Here is a 25,277-nt window from a genome sequence, read left to right on the forward strand (position 1 = left end):
ATCTTTGCATATATTAGTGCTTCTTTCTAACATTAAGCGGAGCCTCACGACGACGGTCCACTTGCTTGGCGTGATATATGCGATTATATAGGCATTCCCCCAAGCGAAATGCCTTCAGTCGTCGACACCGAACGTATATTACGGATCTAGCCGATCCAAACCGGCTTTCACCAGCGACAAATCGCCTTAATTCCACTGGTTTCTGGTGCTGGGTCAGTCAATTCATTTTCATGATCGGGATTTGCTGAGGAGATTTAATGAGCCGATAAATCGTTGACTCTTCTTTACATCTTTTAATCTTATACCCAGCGAGGCCAAAGACCGAAAATTTTACGTTTCTAAAAAGTGTTGCGAAGAAAAAAAACAGGACGTGCGGAGCCACATTAATATATTCTTAGAAAAAAAATCTCTTCCAATGAATTTCTATATAGAATAATTTGTGTAAAATTATGATGTGTTTTAGCTAAAGCCGATTCGTAGAATTAAGAGAAATCGAATGAAGTGCATATGGAAATATTTTTTATTTCGTATATCTTTTAAGGTTGATATAAAATTGATTTAAGGTACGATATTTTGAAATATTAATATTTTTTAATTATTAAATATATATATATATATATATATTTACATTTCATAAAAAGTTTTATTTTATTTTTTTATTTGTAAAATAGCAATTTTTAACAATTTTACATTAATGCTTCTCGAAAAAGGTATAATAATAATTCAGAACATTGTTTCTCATTTAGTCTATTTTTAGTTACTTTGACAATTATTTCGTCTTTTGTAATATAGTCATTAGTTATTTAGTCTTTTATATATAGTCTCTATTTTGTCATTGTACAAAAATATGCGTGCGTCGACCGATGCTTCGCAACAAGAGCGTAGAAAAACGTCACGTTGATTATTTGGACATGCGGTTGTAACGAAGCGTGTCTATCTCTGCGCTGCATAATTTTCACTGCTAGTGACGCAACAGAATAGGCACGCGATTCGCCACGTTTGCGGTTTAATAAATCCACCCGCGTGCACGACGCAATTTTAATAAAATTATCTGGCACACGAATGAAAATATCTTGATGTCGATACAGCATGAGGAATAAGTTATAATCGTTTTGCAAAAACACTTTGATCATTTACCTTCTAAGAAACATAACAGCAATAATTGCGGAATATCTGTTTTTATCATACGATTGTAATAACCTTGTGGACATTTCAATTATTTGCACAACGTATAATTCTTCTTAGCAAATTGATTAACCATCGGCGCGGCCTTAGACAGGCTTAACATGCTTTTTATTCGTGAAAAAGTCGATGGTAAAATTATCACGAACGCGAGTAGCAATCGCTTTTTATCGCACGGGAGATATGGCGATTGTTCAAAGAATCACACTCAATAAAGAACCGTCGAGCACGTACACGTGAAGTTAAACCGACTGTATTTCTACATTCGTCTCGATACATTTCTTTCGACATAGGTTAATAATATTTTGTATTTTGTCATAATATTTATTATTTGATTTTTTAATTTAAACACGCGAGAAGTACATACTCTTAAAATAAAAATATACAAGTTGTAAAATTTGAATATAAATTGTACTTTTTTATACAAAACTATATCATCTTTTATGTCAATTTAAAGATTAAATAATTATAATTTAATTATAATTATAATAACTCTTGCATATATAATTATAATATATTTAACGTAACAAGACAGGAAAGCCATTATAGTGATGTTGAAACAATATTATATTTTTAGGCAAAAATACAATGAAAAATAATGAATTATTACAAATCTTACTCAAGGAAAAGCTGTAAGATTTAAGAGATAAATCCCACCCTCTAAAAATTAATTATAATAATTATATAAATATTAAATTGCAAAAGCAGTATATGCTTATATAATATATTCTTTCTGTTTGTCATCTTTTTATTTGAGTGATGTAATTTAATAACTATAGATCCTTATAAGATTTTGTTCTTAGCGGAAATGTTAATTTATTTTGCGGATCACGCGTGTATCATAAAATCGTATACATATCTGTGCCTTGTATTCGCACTAAATGTACTTGTAAAAAATCAATTTTTTCATAGTGATTTAATATTATTGCTTCTATTTACGGCCGTTTTAGGCTGATTAATTTTCTTAAAGGATAAAAATTGATATTACGTTTATATTAAATGAATTGCAAAACAAGAGATACAAGTGTAAAGGGGATTATTTCGATAACAGTTCATTCTGCAGATCCTTCTTCCTCAAGAACAGCACAATGAACGCGTCACTATATGCTTTTTCCTGATCGTGGTGAAAGATTGTTCGTCACTCGTAATTAGCATATACACCTGGCGCTTGATTAATATTTTTGTATCATACACACGGGTATTAGACATAACGAGGCGCCTCGCCACAGACTCGTTTTAAAGATTATGCAGCCTTGCATTTGCCGTTCTCTCTCGAAAGGTTGCTGTGTTTGTCACGGTGTGTTCACCACGTTTACGGATTCTTGTTTGTGCAACAGTGGCTTCGAAAAAGTCATAAATATGCAAAAATTAGTTCTAATAACATATTACAATATTGTCTTAATATTACAAACTACATATTCTAGGCATATTCTATATAACGCTAAAAGTATTCATTAATGCAAAAACCGTGAGTCAGGTGATAATTAAGTTAGCAAGTTGATCGATTTGACAAGAGACTGTCTTCACATCTTTATTCTTTCTTCATATTATCACTGAAAAAAAGAGTTCGATAATAGTTATCAAATGATGAATGGAATAATTCTCTCTCTCTCTCTCTCTCTCTCTCTCTCTCTCTCTCTCTCATAATATATATAACCAAAAATAAATTTTATATTTTTAAATATTTAGTAATTATTACTAAATGATTGGTTATATTATTATATATTTGTGATAATACTTATTAAATTTTTAAAAAAGTAAAATTATTTTTAATTATATTAACCAAACATTTAATTGAAATTATTTCACTCAACATTTGATAGCTATTACAATATCCTTTTTATACTTAATTGAGAAATCTTCAATGATGGTGCTAAAATAATGGTGATAAATAGGTTTTTAATCTTGTTCTTTCCAAAAGAAAAACATTGTTTTTATTTATTAAATTGACCTATGTTACTAATTTTAATTATCTATTATTTAATCGCAATAAAATATTATAAAATATAAGAACATTATTGATTGGTAAGTAAAATATATTGTAACTAAAAATTGGTCAGGTAATGGTATTTAAGTATAGATTACGACTGCATAAATCATAAATAGACATACGCGATGCGCAGAACCAAGGCGGCAATCTGATAAAGAAACGGCACAGGAAGCAATGTACGCGATCATATCGTTGTGTAGGAAATAATGTGTGTGTAAGTGTAGTGCATAAAATTATATTGACGTGTATCTCTGTGTACACGAATAATTTTGTGTAATTGTATGTGTCTTATTCGCGTTAAGAACGATGACGAAACTCTCATTTATCTCGGACGCGCGTTAATCACAAGTACTCACGCAAGAATAAGTACTCACGTTTTGTTGAGTATCATAAGCATCAGCTAAAATAGCATTTTGTAATATATAATTTTAAGAGCATTCTTGAATGATTTTTATATATTATATATAATTTTTTATTTTTATATATTATATATTACATATAAGAAAAATTTTTTATTTACTGAAAAAAGATAGACATATTTTTAATGTGTATTAATAATATCTCATGATGTAAGCATCATCAGTTATTATGCAAATATCATAGATATTAATCTACCGTCAATATTCGCTGACAAAACATTACAATTTATTTTTTAACTGGTTGCATTCCATCAAAATGTCATTTATACATAGAACATTTTTATTTACGTTAAATATCAATGTGTTTTGTAATGAATGCTACAGAGTAGTATAGAGTACCATTGCTTAGTTAAATTTTGCTTTTAAGAGAGAAGAAATAAATTCTGATTAGCATTGTTTAAAATCCTAAACGTAAAAAACATTGATAATTATAATTGTATGTCTAGGTAGCCGACACGTAAAATGGTGGCGTCGCAAAATGACGGCGGCAGAAGTATGGGCGGTGGCGGCGATGGTGATGGTGGCGGCGGCGGTGGAGGTGATGACACAGTTTACACGGTGACCGTGAGCGGGGTCGGTTACAGGAACGAGGGTTACAAGGACGACGGCACCGATGGCATACCGCCAGAGCCGCAGAAGCCGCCGCAGCTTCCGGCAGCGGATGACGATACACAATCGCGGAAATTCAAACTGTCGCGCAGCGAAAAATGGCGTATTCTAAAGAACATCGGCACCGTCTCCATCGCTTTTATGGTGCAGTTCACTGCGTTCCAGGGCACAGCGAATTTACAGTCATCAATCAATGCCAGCGATGGCCTCGGTACCGTCTCGCTCTCGGCCATCTACGCCGCCCTGGTGCTTTCGTGCATCTTCGTGCCCACTTTCCTCATCAAGAGACTCACCGTCAAATGGACCCTCTGCCTGTCTATGCTGTGTTACGCGCCGTACATCGGCTCGCAGTTCTATCCCAAATTCTACACCCTGGTACCCGCTGGCGTTCTCCTGGGTCTTGGCGCCGCGCCCATGTGGGCTGCTAAGGCCACGTATCTGACGCAAGTCGGCGGTGTCTATGCCAAGATCACCGACCAGCCAGTCGACGCCATCGTTGTACGGTTCTTCGGCTTCTTTTTCTTAGCGTGGCAGACGGCCGAGCTCTGGGGCAACCTTATCTCTTCACTTGGTAAGTCGACAGCTTCAAGTTATCATAGCTTGGAGTTAATATTTTAACACTTTGAAATCCCGTATTTGAATTTACAAGACTACGTTCATATTCCAGAATTATAATTCGTGTATATTTAAAATTGGAATACTTAACTGAAGAGTGATAATGAGAAAAACTTCTGACTAACAGCATAAAGATAAGGTCACGCTGATAAAATCGGTGCAAACTGCATTGATTTTATAATCGAACTTATCAAGCCTTTTCTAGCGTCATCATGTATTTATATACGTATGATTAATAGTTATTATTAGGGGTAATTACATTGATGCTCCGCGAAGAATTGATTTCTGAGAATAAAAATCTCCAATCCTTATTGTTAAAGTTAACAGTGATTAACGAGCATTTTTACGCAGTTATGCTAAACGTTCGACCATCATGCGTACTTTCACAAAAGCAATTTTTCTTGTCATTCACAAGCGCAATAAAAACGTTCTATGCATCTCAATAATACACAACACTCAATGCTATCGCTGTGTTTTTCACGCTCGATTACCAGCAATTCACAATGTATCCGTTAACGCCGCGCAAATATTCAGTAGAATGTGTGCACTGTTGTGTTAGCTTATCAGCTTAAACTACGAGTACATTGTATATATTAACTACATTTCTCTCTGTAAACCAGTGATATTCAGTCTTTTTTAAGAGTCGATTTCAGGGGACCATTTTCAGAAATCTTGCGGATGATATAATGTTTATTTCGTTTGCATAAAATAAAAAATATAATTTTATATTTTTGACTATGAACTAAAGCAGGCTGCAAAAGATTCACGCGGACCGCAGATTGAAGATCACTGCTATAAACAGTTTTTGAATCAACACAATACAAGCATTTTTCACGTTATTCTATTTTCAGTTGAATTAAATAATTTTCTAAGTATAAAATATTTACTTACAATTAAAATAAAATGTTTTGATTTAAGTCAGATTTTGCAAAAGTTATATTTTACAGCAGGTGTGCGCAATACGCGCGCAGTAGAAATGGCCGTTGCAGTCAGACAAACGTTACAGTCAGACAGTCTGACTCAACGTTTGGTTCTTCCCCTGACACGCGTATATTCTCGCATCTTTATACACGGCTTCCGCCGTATACGTGAGGGACAACGTAGTCAGTGAGGGACTTGTCGAACGAGAGAAGCCGTGAGAGCAACAGAGAGAGAATCACACGCTCGCTAAGAAGAAACAAGATTTATCCGGTATAAACTCGTGGTAGTCGGTTTCCGTACTACCTCGTACGCCTTCCCCGATACCGCATATGTTTGCATACACATATACGAACGTGCAAAGTATCATTGTATGTCAGTCTTACGTGTGAAGAAACGTTTCTTCGATTTCTTCGCTCGTTAAGTGCCACTCCTACGATTGATTTCGGCCTGACGCCATCTCATAAGATCCGGTAATGCTCTAAACGTTCTAATTATTAAATTAAAGCATAGAAAGAGCTATACACACAAAACAGAATATATATTAAAATTAGATTCCAACTCTAAAATAAAATTTAAATAAACATAAAAAATAAAATTTAAGTAAACATCGTTAACTATGTAGGAGAAAAATAAGAATAAATAATAATAAAGTGTACATTTAGATCTTCTGTTAAACAGAATTTGATTATAAATTAATATAAACATTAAATTAATTTTATATGAATTATATATTCTGCAGTTATATATATATTATACTGTATAAATAAAAGGTAGCTGTATCGCTCAGTTTACGTTAATAATTCTTCTAAAGGAATAAGAAGTTAATGAGATAAAATAATACATAAAAACAAATAGTATGCACAATAATAAGTAATATTAATATTTATTAAATACATTTATACATTTTTTAATAATAATGAAATATCAATTGAAAGAATATTCCACTTTAAAATACTACTTTATGTAATAACGGCTATGCAGACAAGTTCGTCTTAAATCATAATCAATTATTTAATGGACAGAGAAAAGCCGATGCCATTGGCGCCAGGCAACATTCACAAATAAAGAACAAAGGTCAAGATTATTTTGAGTCCTTGTTGAGGTCGACATGTGCGCAATATTATGCGCATGGCGCAACGGCCGGTAGTGGCATGAAGGTTACAGATTGCATGGGCAGGTACTGAATAATTCCTCGAAATCGACAAGATCTTTATGGAATGTTTACATACTTGAAGATAACGAATTTTGTATACATTATGACATCGATTATGGAAGAAGTCAATTAAATATACCACGCATCGAAGGCATTTATATAACATAATCAATTATCCTAAAAAATCCGGTTTATTTTTTCGAATTAAAGTCTTAATAATTTTAATTTTGTAATTAATGCCGAACTAATTAAATTCTTAATAATCTGTACAGTTATAAATTATAATCAATTGCATATCTCTACAATCTAAATATCAGTGACCCAATTTTTTGCTGCATTTGGAATCAATTTTTTATCACAGAAGATTTCGAGGAAGGTCATCACTCATTTTAATATTATCTTTTAATATCTTAATAATCAGATCAGATATTGAAAATACAGAGGAAGTAAAATTGTAAATTTAAATGAACAGTAAAATATTCTTTTATTTTACTCTGTTTTTTAATCTTATATTAAAAGTTTGTCTTTTATTTAAATTGTTTAATATTACAAAAATATTAATTACCTTTTTTAAAAAAAAGTTTGAATGTGAAATTGATCAAAGATATATTTGTATTTTTTTCTTATATATATTTTGCGCCTTTAATCTTTCGCCAAAACGTGTCTGATTACAAACGAGCATTTTTTACTGCGCAATCATTTCTGGTCTACGACAAATACGAAATAATTTTACTTACAAAATTTGAAAAATGTTGAGACAGAAATTGTTTATGATATTTTAAGAGATTAATGTACAACAGTACATTAATGAGAAATCGTACACTTTGTATGTAAAATCATACACCTTGCAACCGCATAATTAGATTGAACGATTTCCGTGCACATATCTTCGTGCGTGCCTGCATGATAATAACGTTAAAAAGCAGACATTTCCGACAATTGATGACGATAAGTGGGGAGAATCGCAAAACACGACGTAATATTATTAGCACTGCTTCGGTGAAAGTTCTTCTGGTTGACGCACACGAATCAGTTAATGTAAATTTTCTGTAGGTATGCTGATAGGTTTTACTTAGAATTATCGATTAATTCCTATCCCGGAAAGTGTTCAAACGTCCGTGCGAAGTTACAAATAACAAAATTCCTGACACGCCGCAGCGATAGAAGATGAAAGTCGTACGTGTCAGTAGTTCCGGTCGATGATTTAACCGGCGAGAAGCGCACGGCCGTTAATTTTTCGCTGCAACGTAACACGTGCTGCAATTTGCGTTGAACGATTTCTCGACACACTCCGAAAGGTTTTATCGTCACGTAGACGTGCAGGGCTGGGCATGTATTTGAAATACTTTTATTTAACACAGTATTTGCGATACAATTAAGTATTTTATATTTTTTTTCAGCGAAACACATGAAAGTCTTACGTATTTTGTATTTAAAATCAAAAAATTGAAAGTTTTTTTATATTTCATAATTCAAATAATAAGATTGATTGTCAATCTTAGTATTCGAAATACTTTCAATCTTTCGTTATTAATAGTGAAAAATAAAATACAAAATATAAAATATTTGTATGTGCTCTACTGAAGTACAAAATACAATTGTCTCCTAAATATTGTTTTTTAAAAAAGTATTTCAAATACATGCCCAGCCCTGTAGACTCGTATATACTTTGTTACACATTATATCACACGCGGGAAAATAACTCGTGTATGACCTGTTGCACTTTGACGTGTTTTAGCGTCATTGCACTTCAGGGCGCGTAGCGTGATTTCTAGTCGATGTATCTGATTCGACTCGGCACATCGAATATCAACGAGATCTTTCGAGAAGACTCTTCGCAAACAAATGCATTCGAACGCATATCGTACACTTCCTCATTGGCGACACTCGTGTGCGTGGGCCGCGTTTGCACAGCTGCCTGAGAATTTCTTTCTCCGGTTATTTGCGAGCATTTCTCCTTTGCGCTTCGTCGATCAATTCAATGATCCCTTACTTATTAGCGAAATTTTCTCTTCAACAGGACCACTGTTGAGATTGAAACTTTTGTGGTGATATAAAATCACGAATGTGATAAAAACACAGTTAGGTTTGCCACAAAACTGGAAATTAGGGAATTGTCAAGGAAATTGAAAAATCAGGTCAGAGAAATTAGATAAAAATTAGGGAATTTTTTGCAAAACGTTCTAGAAAATTAAATTTTTTACTTTAAAGAAGTTTAATATACGTACATCACACCTACGCAGTTTTGGAATACTATCAACGTAACAATTAAAAATGCAAACAATGTCAACAATATTAATAATAATTTATATTGCTATGTTAAATTGATTTTTCAATTAATAGTTTCCAAGTCAGACGAAATTACAAACAATTTTAAAGTATTATTGAAAGTCAGGGAAAATTATGAAATTTTATCTGGAAATCAGAGAAAAATTATGGAATTTTAGAATTTGTGACAATTCTAAAAGTACATTAATGATACTTTTTATTTATCACAGGATTTCTTTGCGTTTGCGTGAAATGCGTGCAGAATTTTCGCGTAGAACGACTTCGCAATCTCGGCTGTCTTAATGGCGATAATAAAGCAATCAGGACACGCTAGGTTGCGATGTCTATTGGATCCCTGTCAGAGGTAACCAGTCGTGATTTACATTCGACAAAGGTCTCCTCTGACTTCACGCGCCATGAATAAAGGTACAGAATGGATTGGGTACAACCACCATGGGTACAACCGTGACCTCGATGTACGTCGTCACCTCCACTGGGACGAGTCGACTCGCATAATCGATTTTTCGATCGTGAAAAGGAAAGGCGTAGCGTGCATAATGCGCTAAACCGCGAATCCGCAAAATCGATTAGAGAAGATTCTTCGGTGGTGAAACTTGTCTATGAAATATTGATTTACGAAGTGTCTAGCTTCGCTTTACGCGTGCGTCTAGTTCTCTTCTCGCGACGAGACCGGTATGTCAGTTTCCGGTACAGCGTAACAGGTCGACCTCTCGATTTATCGCTCGCACACACGTTTACCGTGCAACTCTTCGAGCACTCGCTTCGCACCAGCATAATCGACTTGGTAATAAATTGTTACGCGTTCCTCACGTCCGTCTAAGAGTACACGCAGTTACCAGAGAGATCCTTCACGTCGATATCCTCTTACCGATTTTATTTTTCGAACGTAATATATACGACGACTATAAAACAGCTTCCCCGTACAAACTTGCATCATGATGAGAAATTCAGATCTTGAACTTTGCAGAATGGTCAAAGAACACACTGGCGACAACATGGCGAATGCCATACAGTTAATTCATTGCTAGTCTCAAAAATACTGTGTAATTCTTTTTTAGTTCTTTTATTAATAATTGTATATTTTTAATAAACAAAAGTTGCAACTGTTATATTTGTATATATATATTTAGAGATGAATATTTTTTAATTATAAATATTACAATATTTAACAATAATTGTTTTTTCTTTTAGAAGATTAACATAAAAATATCTTCACGGATGCGAAATATAAAGAACAATAATTATTTTCAAGTCATTCGTATAATTTAAATTGATTTTTTTTTTTAATTGCATTTTCATAAATAATCATGCTCTTTAATCATAAAAGTCTAGTAAAACAAGATTGATTTTCTATGTAAAAGGTATAAAAAACTTATTAGTGTAAAAACATTTTATCAAAAAGAAATTAAACCATTTAGCACTAATAAAGAAAAATTAAATCTTTATTAATTAATGAATGGCGGCTTTTTTCTTTCTCGCTGTGTTTTTCGTTTTTGAGTTAAATTCAAAGAAGTTTAATAGAGAAAGTGTAAACATTCGAAACCACTCAGAGATCACTTTCAAATTACAGTATTGAGCGATGGCGGACATTCTGGTGATGATGGCAATAGCACGACCAGTAGCTGGGAAAAAATCAAGTCGTGCGGTGCAGATTTCTGCGTCCTTGGCAACGGAGGCCACGAGAACCTGGAGCGACCACCGGAGTCAGAGATCTATGAAATCTCCGCGATCTACCTCACGTGCGTCATCGTCGCAGTGATTATCGTCGCTCTGTTCGTCGATCCCCTCTCCAGGTGAGTGCCGAATATACGAATACGAAAGCCATCGGTCGCGATGTTAATTCTCGTTTTTATTGCTTGCCAATATCAAGTCGACATCGTAATACCTCGTAACAGAGTAATACATCGCACAGGCAAGGCCAGTCGTTGAGAAACGTTAGAGAGTAGTCAGACTTCATAAACCTGATTCTCTACATTTTTATATGATAATTAGAGATAACGCGCCAAATGTTAATCGATCGAATTACATATTTATGTGCACAGTATATCAATTTGTGTTTATCGATAATACAAATCTTCATGCTGCTATCGGAGCATTAATGTTTAATATACTGCATCCAGATACCGATTAGTTATTTATTATCAGTTTTTTTCGAAGAAGGAATAAAGTTAGACAAAATTAAGGTATATTTTCCTTTTGGACTGTTGTTATAAATTAAAAATCATACATGTATATATTATATTATAATGTATATTTAAAACCCGAAGAAAATGAAACCGAAAATATATTCTTCGAATCCTGAACGAATAATTCTTGTGTGAAAATTTAAAGAAAGTTTTAACTTGAATTATTCAACGTTGAGGATTTAATTCTACTTATGTAATACAATTTTATTTTCCAATTAATATTAAGCGGGAATTTTAATACATATTTATTACATATTTAATTTGAGACTTATTTAATTATTAAAATATTTTATTGTCATTGAAAATATGTATATGAGTTACGAAAAACGATAAATTATTCAAATTTTTTTTAAACAAAATACAAATCCATATTAAATGTTGCATATGTTCGCTCTACCTATTTTATTTTTTTAATGGCTTTTATAATATGCGTCACTCTTTTTAAATAGATATAAAAGTATTAGATTATTCTATTAAATAATACGATTGCAATACATCGGATTACTTTTAGTTTGCAGAACAGTTAGCGGATTAGCGAATGTTACTACGGTATTCCCAGATAGATGAAACAAATACCTCGTTCTGTCTGTATCTATTCTGATCTATGTGAGTAGGATGCGAAATCCGTTCGCCACAAAGAGGTTTATAATTGCACGTTGAATCAACAACGAGAAGCTTAGTTGCAGAGGTTGAGCACGCTGTAATTATGCGCCGCATGAAAGGTGACATGCGCAGCACGGTTAACAAAGGAAGCTGCCTCTGCCATTCGTGTAGTCTTATCAGTGCGCACGATCACTGACAATGATATATTTTATCCGCGATTTTGCACTGAATTACGTAGCTCAGACTGTCATCGCCCGTACGATCGTTTTATGAATATATATATATATAGAGAGATGTCACGCAATCGCGTTGGATTTTCGTCGCCCGGCTGGTGCAAGTGTAAACGACCGAACGAGAATAAAACATTTTTTCTTCTCTATTTGATAAGAACAGAGAGTTGTTTTTGCGCGATGTCATTGACCGTCTGTGGCCGGGAAAAGACGTGTCGTTCGTCATAAAATTAGCATATGATAATCGAAGTCGCGAAAAGTCCTTGTTTAGAAGAAGTTCTGTTTGTTAGAATCACTGTATAGAATGTAATTTGAAATTTTTCAGTCATTTTTAATTCTGCCACGCGATATATATAGTTTCCCAGGAAAAGGAAATTAATTCATCTGATTCGCGATAAAAGAAGTTAACTCACATTTTCTCTGGTTGTCTTTTTCTACAATAATCAACTCAATTATAGTTATACTCATCGCGATTATCATGTTACCAACGTTATGCGGGTTATCAGATAGTTTGGAAAATTTAAAAATTATACTTTTTAAGAGCGGCCGCCTCTTTCCTATTATTTTTTTTTCAAAGATGGTGAGCAACTAAGTTGTAGCCGTTTTCACGGTGTATCGTCAGCGATTACTAGTTTGCGACTACATATTGTCAATGATTCATCATTGGAGTGTACGCGAAAATTGAGGAGCAAAAGAGCAATCGAGCTCTTGCGGTATTACGAAACTCAGCTTGATAGACGTGATCCGCGAAACATCAGCCCGAATTTCCTCTCCCCTTATACCTCCTCCGTTTCGGATAGCTGTAACCAATGCTCTGCTTATGATTGCGAAATAGCGTACATCCGACAGGATGCGCCGACAGTTGCATAACGCTACACGTAGCGTGAACCGTACTTATTAAAAGTCGGTAAGTTTCTGGAGGCTCTTCGCGTTGCGTCAACGCTATCCTTCAGCATGTTACACAGCAACACGACTGGTCTATACTGGAAAAAATTTATATATTTTTTTTCACATGGATTACCGAGAATAATTAACTTGAGACTTTACGACTTCTCGCTTATCAGAATCATGGTAAAAAATATCCAGGGGCGTCGGTCGACGTAAAAAGTTGATAAATCGATTGCAACAGAGTGCCAACCTTGACGTTAGAATTAATAATCCTAGAGATAATATATTTATCACTCACCGTAATAAAACGGAAATGTTATTTGTAGTTAGCATTGAATGAAAGGATTGGTTCATGGACATGGAGAACATAATAATTCTCTTTTAGTGAATTGATGGAATCATTATTGCGCATCCATAATCCATAATTAATTACAGAAAATATGATTAAAAATAGTTAAAACTTGCAAAATGGCCAGATCTATCTAAAAAAGAAATAATCTGATAATGAGATGTCAATAACGAAATAATACGCCGATATGATGTAGCCACGTCATCTCGTGGAACTTTAAATATATATGTATGTGTCTCAATATTATATTTACGGAGTCGTCACTGTCGTTTCATTTCTGTCACCGAATAGAATCGTTCTCTCGTATTCATCCTGTCGGGAGATGTTCAAGGACATATGTCCGTCCGGATGTAGGCAACTCTTAATGATATGTTGTCCGCCAAATTATTATCGGACCGAAGATTAGATTGCAACTCGACGTTACAAAGTCTTGGAAAATACATACCTCGGTCAGTTACACACAACGCTCTGACACACACTAACTACCCCGTTCGCAATTAATACAGACGTGACATTAAAAACAATTCTATCGAAGACGGCAATGGAGAAGAAAAACGCATCAGCCTACAGGGGCTATAGGTCTTATTTCCTGTAGGCACACTCGGCCGCTCTGTTTAATGAATTGTTTTTATGGACAGCTGCGTTGAAATATGTGTTCAAACTTTTCTCATCGCGCGACATCAAGGTTTCATTCAATGCGACGAAACCCTGCAAATCAGTCGACTCGAACTCGTCGCGAGGAAGGAACAAACACGTTAGAGCATTACGTTCGTAATTACTCTGAATTGATAGATGCTATCATGCCAGATTTATTCGCGGCTGTAATTATGGTGTTACGATTCCATGACTTCCGCGATGACATATTCCATTATTTCTGTATATACCGTTTTGTATAGGATTATGCGGATTCTTATGCTTTAATTTATTTCTTCCGCAATTTTAATGAATATAATGTTTTAGACGAGTGTAATGATCTCTTAATGTTTTAAGGTGTATATATATCTATCACACATGCATTTAAATAGCTAATATTGGCGTCATGCGTCATCACGAATGTGTAATATTGATAGCTCATTTATGTTTATTACATTCTAATATGTATAAAAATATATATACATATATACCTATATATTGCTTTTATTAATGTTTATATATTTAATCATTAATCATTTTTATATGTTCAATCAAAAAATTAATTATACGCGTGCGAAATATTTTTATACATTAGAATGTAATAAATGATATAAATATACATGAATGAGCTATCAATATTACACATTCGTGATGACGCATGACGCTAATATTAGCTATTTAAATGCAAGTGATAGTTACATAAATATCTTTATTTACCATAATTTTTACCTGAAATTTCTCATGAATATTAAAGTTAATAATTTATAAAAATAATCTTATAATGGCTCAATAACAATAAATAACAAGAAGAGGCTACAAGCCAGATTTTTATGTATTTCAAATTCTTAGAACATACGTTTCGATCTTATTATTAGGTCATTCTCAGTGTAAAGAAATTGTGAAAACATTCCGTCGCTCGTTTTATCCCGAGAGGAACTTAATTTCTTTACACTGAAGATGACCTAATAATAAGGTCGAAATGTATGTTCTAAGAATTTGAAATACATAAAAATCTGGCTTGTAGCCCCTTCTTGTTATTTATTGTTTAAAAATTTATGATTGAGATTAGCAAATTTCTGTCTATCTCGTAACAATCCGATACTTCCTTTTATAAATAGTTACTAAGATTTTGTACAATTTCATTATTTTCTGCATTTCGATAAGCTAAAAAATATCTTTGAGATTCTCTATTGCAGTTCTCTCTCGCTATGCTCGCTCTTTTATCATTCTAATGATGAATCTGTCCAGAACTCTATAACTATACATCCTTAACTGCTAGGAAAATTTACGGCCGCAGAGCCGTAATTCATAAATTATTTTTTCGCAAGGTCGCGCCTCCTCTGATTTACGTGTGTTGGCGCAGGTTTTTGATAACGTGAAACTCACGGTGTCAACACTACACAAACGACGATAAAGCAACGCCTGTAGTTACAATATCTTCACCACGTATACAGTGATTCCGAAGTGTGATACTTTTGACTATGAATACTTTCAAAGTCTTTTGCATTGGTTTTCTATAGAAAAAATTCTATACAAAGTCATCATTTATTGCAATCTTCTAATTGCTTATATTTTGTGTTTCAATTAAATCAGAGAAGAATGTTAAAGCAAAGATTATTTTAAGATTAGAAAATAAGATCTATTTTACGTTATTTTATAAAATTTAATTTGGCAAAAATCTGTACACTGAGAAAAAAATATAGTCAATTTTAATAAATATTTAGTTCAATACTGCCAACTAAACATTTACTTACCGTAAATAAATATTTGTTCAGTAAAAAAAAGATTATTAAATCAAATTAATATTTCTTATATCAAATAAATATATCTTTATATTTAATAAATATTTAGTTGGCAGTATTCAACTAAATATTTATTAAAATTGACTATATTTTTTTTCAGTGTAATTTTGAATTGCTTAGTAAGCGAATAAATAAAATCAATTTTCAAATTAATTTATATTAATATTTGCAATCGAAAAGAAGGTTTCGCAGTGACACTCTGTATTGCATTTATCGTAGTTTGCAGCGAAACGAATGTATCTAGGACGCGCGACGGCACGTATCGATACAACTTCTCATATGCTGCTCGTGTTCTCACTTAAAATCTGTTGCCAAATACACTTCTTTACGTTATCGCTTCAGAAGAAAAATATATTTCTCTCATGCACAAACATAATTATCGCGTGTTTGAGAAAATTGTAAAAATTGCAAAAATAATAAAATAATAAAATAATAATAATTTATGTTGCTCAAATTAAGAATTCTATTGTAATTATATATATCTTTTTACAATCGATTATTGAAAGAAAATTCGAATATTTTATATTACATTTTAATTCGTAATTTTATATTATTAGTCTATATTCAATGCATGATCTCAATTCTCTCTCGTTAATGCATTCTCGTATTTTTCCATTAATGATTCTTTTAAGAGACAGGCTTGTGTCGATGTCTAAATCACAGTGTCTCTTTCCGCTTCTCTCTCTCTCCAAGCATTAAAATCTCGCGATTGCCGACGTTGCGTAATCTGCAAACCGATGTATCACGATGCACGAGCGCTGGCGCGCTTCATTCATGCGATCGCTTACGAAGATACTCGCCGTTCGATAATCGCCCACGATGAAACGCATGCAGCGAGCGATCGTATAGCGCGCATAATACCGATGCAGTTAGAAAAACTGACGTTTCCCTCGCTCACATATCCCTTTCCGGTCGACTCGGTGCATATGCATGCCGCTAATTTATCCTCGGTCGTAGATAGACGCGTATACCGAGCATTAAACAAAAATATCTATACAAAATATACCGCATGTCGGGAATACTTGACTCACTTTCGATATCCGCTTCGACGGTCTTAAACGCGTTGCGTGTCTACTCGATGTATTGCAAGCATTATTATAGCGATGATAGTGGATTATATCTTCAGAAAGTCTTTAAATTAATAAACTAATTGAACTATTTAAATTAATAGACTAATTGGATTTTTAGATTTAGAGAGAACAACTATTTTATTATTGTATATAAAAAATTTTGAAATACCATTTAATATGCAGAAACATATTTTAAATATTTATTTTTTTGAAATTAAATATTTAATTGATATCTAAACAATTAATATATATTTATTTATACTTTTTCAAAATTAATATAAGATTAGAAAATTAATTATTAAATATCTTGAGATACGCGAAATATATGAGTAATTATGATTAAAACACAGGTGCTCTGTATTTATCTCCTCTAAATGAAATGCATCATTGACATGCTGACAGGTTCGAGAAATAGTGAACCTGTTTAACGAATGCAGTTGCCAGTTTGTTAATGCACATTTGTTGCTGCAGCAATAAACGTGACTACATCGTTGCAACTCGAAAGGCGATATTATTAAGAGAAAAAATTCTGACCTGCATAACGTTTACTGTGTTGTCGAGGAAGGCGAATCGCAGAACGAGACCGCGATGGCTATATACATTTCCTCTTAGGAAATTTAATATTGGGTTACAAATTGAATAATAATAAGTAATAAATTAAGCTTGTTGCCATAATTATTTCACAATGTATCTGTCACTTCTCTCGCGTTGTTTCTAAATTCGCAATCAGACGCGGATATATAATAACTGTTAATATATATATTTTGTCGAATTAAAAAATTTAATTTGTGATGAAAAAAAAAAGAAAGAGTGTTTAATTGAATCAATTTGCCGGAATTAATTTCGCAAACAAAGTCATCCGTTGAACTTTCTCTTCGGGACGTATTATCCATAAAATGTCGAAAGATCTGAGCGTGTTATGAGTACTTACATGTTGTCGATCTCTCGCTCTTTCCTTCCACCGCTCTTTCATTCGTAATGACAGCATCGTCCGTGATGTCTGCATATTACGGAGAATATTACGTAAGAAACGAGTGTATTAGATCCGTACGCAGATCGCGGCTGAGACATCTCCGCTATCTTCCATTTGCATTGCTTCCAAGGCTGCATCATAACGGTTCTTCTGGTCTGTGCATATTGGAAAGCGCAACGGAACTATGCTCGTGAAAATGCAACTTTGGTTGAAAAATGCGAGAAGAAATTCTTAAGTTATAGTGACATAAATGTTTTCGCGGCCAAATACAAAAATTGTGCATAATCGGTAAAGAACGCGAGAGGAGAAAAATTAGTAATGGTAATCACACTCTATAATGTAACATACTTTTTTACGGGCGGTCACTGAGGACTGCTATTGCGCTGACTGCTATATAGCAGTCATCTACAATTGTAGATGTAATGTAGGATTGAAATTTCGACTCGGGATTGAAGTCCATTAAATTGTTCGAGTTTTTGAATTATGTATCTGGATTAACGCGTGGCGACTCGTGCGTGTATAAATCCGCTCACGATTTTCGCAAAGTGTGTATTTATAATATGTATGCAACGTGCATCGATTCGTTCTGTTCTCTCCATTCGAGAAGAAAGGCTGTGGTTTTCGCGAATGATGTAGCATGAATTCATAGAAGTTACGAGTACGAGTTAAATTGATTTTCCGGTTTGGGGACAATGTAAGTGCATTGCGCGACACTCGCGCACGTGACGATTGAAGAAAATGTGCACGTGCCACAAATATCTGCGCGGAAATATCAATAGCGTCACTACTGTAATTATTAACGACAAGAAAGTTCTTTTCTTCTAGTAATAATGAAGCATAAAATGATTGCGAGTTCGATTTGATAGATTCAAAAAATCCATCTTGTAGCTTTTCTAGATAATTTAACGCTATCGAATAAAATATAAAATTCTACAAATAATTATATTGAAATAGAAGACTAATAAATTAAGGCGGTTTTGTTCATTTTAAAGATTATTATTAGTAGTTAAATTGAAATAGAAAATTAATTTTGTTCTTAATTTATATCACAGCTTGGCCTGAAATCCTTTAACAAAAAATGGTTCAATATACTGATTAACTATATTAATAAATATTTAGTATATTGAAATACTTCTCTCTCTCTCTCTCTCTCTCTCTCTCTCTCTCTCTCTCTCTCTCAGGGATCGTGACAGTAAATTAGCTAATGATTGACATTGTAAGGTTTAAAAATGGTGAACGAAACCGATAGATCTAAAAATTGCATGACAGCACTTTTCAACAATTAAATAGCCTACAATCAGATAATTTTCACTGAAAAATTTCTTCGAAAATGAATATGAATATTTCCTCTGGAATTCGTGGAGCGAAATATATAAATCAATCACTATCATATAGTGATGCATTCGAGCGAGACGAGACGAGAAAATACCGATATCGAGATTTGGTCTCGACAAAAACAAATGATTGATATGAGATTCTCGTCTCGATGGGCCGATATTCTCGCTTCTCGAGATTCTCGAATTTTACCGCGAGACGTTCAAGAATATCGGCTATCTCGTTTCATTTGACGAGACCGAGACGAGAAAAACAAATGATATATGATAATCTCGGAAACGATATTTTTAATGATACGAGAAATTCCGAGACGATATTCTCGTATCGAAATGCATCACTACTATCATATTAATCAGTTTTGCCTAACGAGACATTCATACCCTTCAAGTAAGCATATGTATTAGATGATGATTTCTTTTTATTTCGACGAATGTTCATGTGCGGAAGTACGTCGTTTGTACCAAAGATTAACGTACGAAAAAAACGTAACATTTACAGATATGTTTCGTCTTTCACCGAATACGATCAAGATGAATGATCACTTGTCACAATCGCTCGAGCTATTAGTAAACGCGATTAATGACGATACACGATTCGAAAGCAATATGAACCGCTATGAAAGATACGCCGAGGATCACTCTGAAGATCACGTCAAAGATCACACCGTCCCACATCCTTTCGACGTCTCCTTCCGTCTAAAGAGAATCGTGTACCTGTTTTTGCATAAGTGTCGATTCGAACCGCACTCTCTACGGCTGCCGACGATGGCCGTGGCTTCGGCCGGGCCCAGAAATCCAGCAAACGTGTTCTCAGGAATGCCGTCCCCCCGGGTGGAGAACATTTGCTGTCGAGCGTATGCCGAGCGTTTAGCGTCAAGAGATTTATTTCGCGAATTCTCACCGACGCGGCATCGGCCATTGTGTCCATCTCGGGCTTTAACTTCTCGCGGATCTTCAGGATTACGTCTGCCCGGTTCGTCCGCTAAATTTAGTATCGGGCTTATACTCGTTGGATGTCGCCGCGAAAAACGCGGTAATAAACTTTCATTCTCGTGACATCCGTTAATTCTATATATCCGTTTATTCTATATATAATATACAACAGGAGTTTTTAAGATCTCATTATATTCCTCTTATATTTCAGAATATTTATTATAATGATAATCAAATTTTGTATAATTTCTTATAAGACAAATTTTAGATGGATTCAGATCCAATTATCATTCTGTGATAAAGTGGAGAGAACTAACGAATAAAATGTTGAGTAAAATTTTAGGCTTTAAGCTTTTAAAATTTTTTAGGTTGAATCTGCTATTGATATTGAATATTCTCGCGTGAAAAATGTTGTACAAAAGCAAGTTTCAACTGCGTAGTTAATCTCGAAGTTTTCATTGACCAAAGTACCGTTTCGCGTGCGACTTTTACAGCGCATAAATCTTTCGGACTACGATCTTACTAAAGATTAGCACTTTGCCCAATGCGAGAAAAAGTCGATTTTTTCCTTTATTACATCAATGAAAAGTATCGGCGTAAAAATACCAGACGCATAGTATTATATGTATCTTATGTTACTTATAATAATTAAATTGTCTCATTAATTAATGAAATAGAATTCTATGCATGATGAATTTTTTTAGAATGTACGTTGCTGATTGTTAAAGTCATTTGATAGATTAATGTCAGTAAAAAAATCTTTTATGTAAAATGTGTAAAATAATTGAGATCTAATCTAAATTATTAAATGTCACTTTTTATATCATCGTGAAAAATACTGTAACAAAAAATAATCAGATTAAAAAGTAATTAGATAAAACTATTATTCTGTCCAATTGCTGATTTATTATGGATAATATAAAAAGTGAATCGGATCATACGTCACCCAATGTTCGTTTATCTAATCGTAACACAAAACAATGAATGAACACAGCTCGAACACGCGGCATCGTTCAATGGTAGTGGAAGTTTGCTAATTACGCAACTTGTTTCCGCGTGGCTCACGCTGCACGGACAATAAGTACATGGATGGTACAATCGCGATGATAATTAATTGCGATCGTCATTAATCCCCATCCGAGCGAGCGCGCTCTTCCTCTTTGCGAATAGCGGCGCAAAAGTCTGCCGGAAAATCATACGTTCTGAGCGGCAGCTGATCATCATTGTTCATTCGCGTTTCCCGCTCTTTTGTTCGCCTAACTCTTGACTTGTGCCGCATTACGTGCATCGTATGAAATTATGTTCGACGTAAAATATAACCGCATAGATCACTGTAGTATCTAATATGTATAGATAATCATTTTCATCTCGAAATAAATGTCGAATAATTTTATAAAAAGGAAAATAAGTACTTGAATAATGAAGGTAATTAAAAGTTAATGCTATAAGCAATGCGTAAAAAAATACTTTTAAAAACCATAAATAATTTTACATTTTTACACATAGAGCGAGAGAGAGAGAGAGAGAGGGGGGGGGGGGGGGGGCAATATGTGTTAACTTTAACGAACGTAAATGTCTGTACTATTCTCTCAACTAAAATTGATTAAAATTGCACAGATTTTGCCTACAGCGGAAAAGCGAGTGAATGAAAATTCCCCCATTATCGCTGAAACCTATTATTAGAATGAATCGCTCGACAGTCGCAATTTTGTCTTCCCGGAATCAGGTCGATTACTACGCGTACTTGCTTTATTTCCCTACATTCGCATCTAATTACACTAGAAACTCATTGTATTCAATAAGCTAATAAGTCGGTAAAACGTAATTATATTTTAACTGACTTCTCAAGGAGACATACAGGTTCATAGAATTCCTAATTGTCTTCCAGGTATGGCGAGAAGCAACGGCGATCGGACAGCCAAGAATTGAGCGGTATCCAATTGCTCTCCGCTACGGCTTACCAGCTGAAGAAACCGTACCAGCAACTGTTGATACCCATCACGATATGGATTGGTATGGAGCAGGCTTTCATCGGCGCCGACTTCACGCAGGTGAGCTCTTCAAATAATAAACGAATTTTAAATAGCGTCTATACCGTCATTTCTAAATCTGTCGACGTCAGTGATGTTGGAAACTTAATCATAGTTTCTAGTGAGAAACAATTTCTACGTGAGATCTGATATTTGTTGGGAAGATAAATATCTTTACATATAATCATATGTATAAATATTTGAAATATAATCTATATAATATTTGAAATATAATTGGTAAAGGTTTAATGTAACGATCTAAAATATACAAGCTTGTAATTCACGGAAATCATAAAAATTCAATTTTTCTTAATAATTTTTCTTGTCAGCAAGAAACGTTGAATTTTTTTTACCATCAAGGAAAGTTTGAAACGGATTATTTGCACAATTAACAATAATCTTTGTCGATCTAACTAGAATATACGAACGAATTTATCATGGTAGATTTATTTGATCGTATGCGTTAAAATGCACGATACTTTCTAATGTCAGTTTCAATCGTTCACCGACGTATAAATCGACGCCAGTCTCTCCCTTTCGCGTACACTGTATAAACGGCAGCCGCCGGGAAAACAATGGCATTCCATTTTGCAATCTACACGGCTGCACCGTGTATCGACCTTTTATTGCAAGCCCCCCGGGTCCACGTGTTCTCGTGAAGTATTGATAAGGAAACGGCCGTCCTTGGCTTCGTACCAGGATCCGACATTAACGAAGCGCAATGACGTCAACTCGGTCTGGCTCTGTAATTACAGTCCGAACTCGAGCCATCATCGGGCGGCGAAGAGGCAAAAAAAGAGAGACGAATAAAAAAAGCGGAGTTCCGTATTCTCATTTATAGCGTTCCTTTCTTATTCTCGGGCACGTACAGCCGTATTTATTGCGTTGCAGACCACGCTCGAAGATTTATCGGCGCCGCTCCGCGATAACGTAAAACTGCCGTGAACGTAATTATTTGTCATGACGAACGACAGTCTCCGAAAACGGTAAAATCTCGACCGCGGGAGGAATATTTCATTATTGAATATACAACGACAGACGTGTCGATATAAAAGCTGTCAGTAGTCTGTGCGAGAAAACGAAAAAAACATCCGGTATAAAGTCAGAGCTAGAGTGAAATGATTCAAGCGTGTCGCACGCTTATTTTTTTATCACTGCAGATCTGTTAATTGGTCCTACACTGTTAGATATCAAAGGAGCAATAGTAACCCAATCCCTTGAGTTAAATAACATTTTTAACTTCCATTTGTGTTTAAAACGTAAATTAATCCATTTTTTTGGATTTTAGTTTCAAAGTAAAAATGTCCATTAACGTATTCATTAATAAACTAAATTTGAGTTAAATTTAATACATTTTCTTAAATTAAATTGTTTAACTCCATCATTTTAATTAAATTAATTATGTATTGAGTAGGAATAGTGTGGCGACTTATAGATATGATTAAAAATAACTCACATTGGATATAAATTGGCATTATAAATTTAACAGTGTACTAAAGACAATCAAGTCAGTGCCATTTTTATGTAAAATTACGTAATTATCCTTCCATTTGTATTTGATTGTATGAGAGGAATTTTAGGATACATCCTGATGGAATTCCGAGAATCTATAGATAACCTACTTCCGAGAAAATCCGAGGCTATAAAAATATATATAATGGAAGCTTCTGGTCGGTCATCGAGCTCTGTAACCGGTTGGTCTCTCCATAGATTTTCTCTTTTTACACGTTCTTTAACTGGCGCCAGAGTCTGTCTTTTCCGATCCAGTCTTGAATTACCGCGAGTCGCGACGACAATCTTCGTTATCTTCATCGATAGTAGGAATTCTCACTCGTAGAAGCCGGTAGACACTTTTCTTTTCCTCGACACGGAAATTACCGGCTAAGATCGTGAAACCGACGACGTACATACGTATCATATCCTTATAGATTTTTTTAATCTGCTTTACTAATCACCTTCGAGGCGGAGATTTACTGCTTCGGGTCCACTTTCTATCAAATTAGTGTCAATTTTTGTTCGACAGATTCTAAGATGGCTTTTGTGCTTGTATACTTGACGTCATAAGTAATTTCATGCCTGGCTTATTATGTTTTTATATATTTTAATGTATGTTCTATTCGAAAATCTTTATTCGCGCGCGGCGCGTGAATAGTAAAACAATCGGATAAGGAATGTGTCTGTTAAATTTTTAGTTTATGCTTTCTATGAAGCACTATCAATTTTTTAAATAAAATCTCTCTAATTTGGTCACTATTGTAGATACAGTGATATCAACTATAAAATATTTTAACCTGTCATTTTTTTACATTATTTAACAATGTGGAAAATAACATTATTACAACAGAGCCACGATACGTACATATATTTATACACATTTCTCTACGAGAAGCCTTTCTTCGTTTGACTTTTATCGACGCTATGTCTCAGATAGCAAGTCGTGATCATCAAATCACAACGAAAAATTGATCTGGATCAGCTGAACACAGATATGGAACGCCGGTTTCTCGATGCGTGACGGCCACATGAGGACGCATGATCGTCCCCCGGAAATACGTATTAGAGATATGAGATTTGCAAGAATTAGGCTTGTGTGTACGTTTAACTCTTTTAACGATGACGTTATTGAAAAGTGACTTACACGCAAATCGTATGATTAAAAATTCCGATTAATAGAACACAAAGTCTGTTATTAATGGGACACATGTTTTATAATGATTTAAAGCTATACTATTAGAAAATGTGTATGTGTCATTTGTTCATGTAATAAAGTAAATTGAAAAGTTTATTACGGTATAAAAGAATTTTTTATACTTACAAAATTATATTATGGGATATATATCTTTCATTAGATAGGAAAACGGTTAAAATGTACCAGGATAAAACATTGCACATCTCGCTGTGCGAGCATTAAAATCCCCGAGCTTTGAGTCACGTGCGGTTGATCTTAATCGAGATTTTAATAAAACGAGACTATTTTTTTAAAAAAAGTAATCTAAATTACGATAAAGTTATTTTTTAATATTTTTTAAGAAAAAATAGAGGTAATGAAACAAAATACGTTAAGATGT

General features: G+C 34.1%; 1 protein-coding gene across 1 annotated transcript in view; it reads left to right on the top strand.

Annotated features, from left to right (window-relative positions):
- The window catches only part of LOC108759810 (UNC93-like protein), a 50,260-nt gene that overhangs the window by 16,059 nt on the left and 8,924 nt on the right, over window positions 1-25,277 (top strand). Inside the window, exons 2-4 of the mRNA XM_018505448.1 lie at window positions 4,038-4,771; window positions 10,749-10,971; window positions 22,068-22,230. Coding sequence (XP_018360950.1) covers window positions 4,054-4,771; window positions 10,749-10,971; window positions 22,068-22,230 — 1,104 coding nt within the window. The 5' untranslated portion in view covers window positions 4,038-4,053. The remainder of the gene's footprint in view (window positions 1-4,037; window positions 4,772-10,748; window positions 10,972-22,067; window positions 22,231-25,277) is intronic.

This window comes from Trachymyrmex cornetzi, unplaced genomic scaffold (genome assembly GCF_001594075.2).
Source record: "Trachymyrmex cornetzi isolate Tcor2-1 unplaced genomic scaffold, Tcor1.1 scaffold205, whole genome shotgun sequence".
In the NCBI taxonomy this organism is placed as follows: Eukaryota; Metazoa; Arthropoda; class Insecta; order Hymenoptera; family Formicidae; genus Trachymyrmex; species Trachymyrmex cornetzi.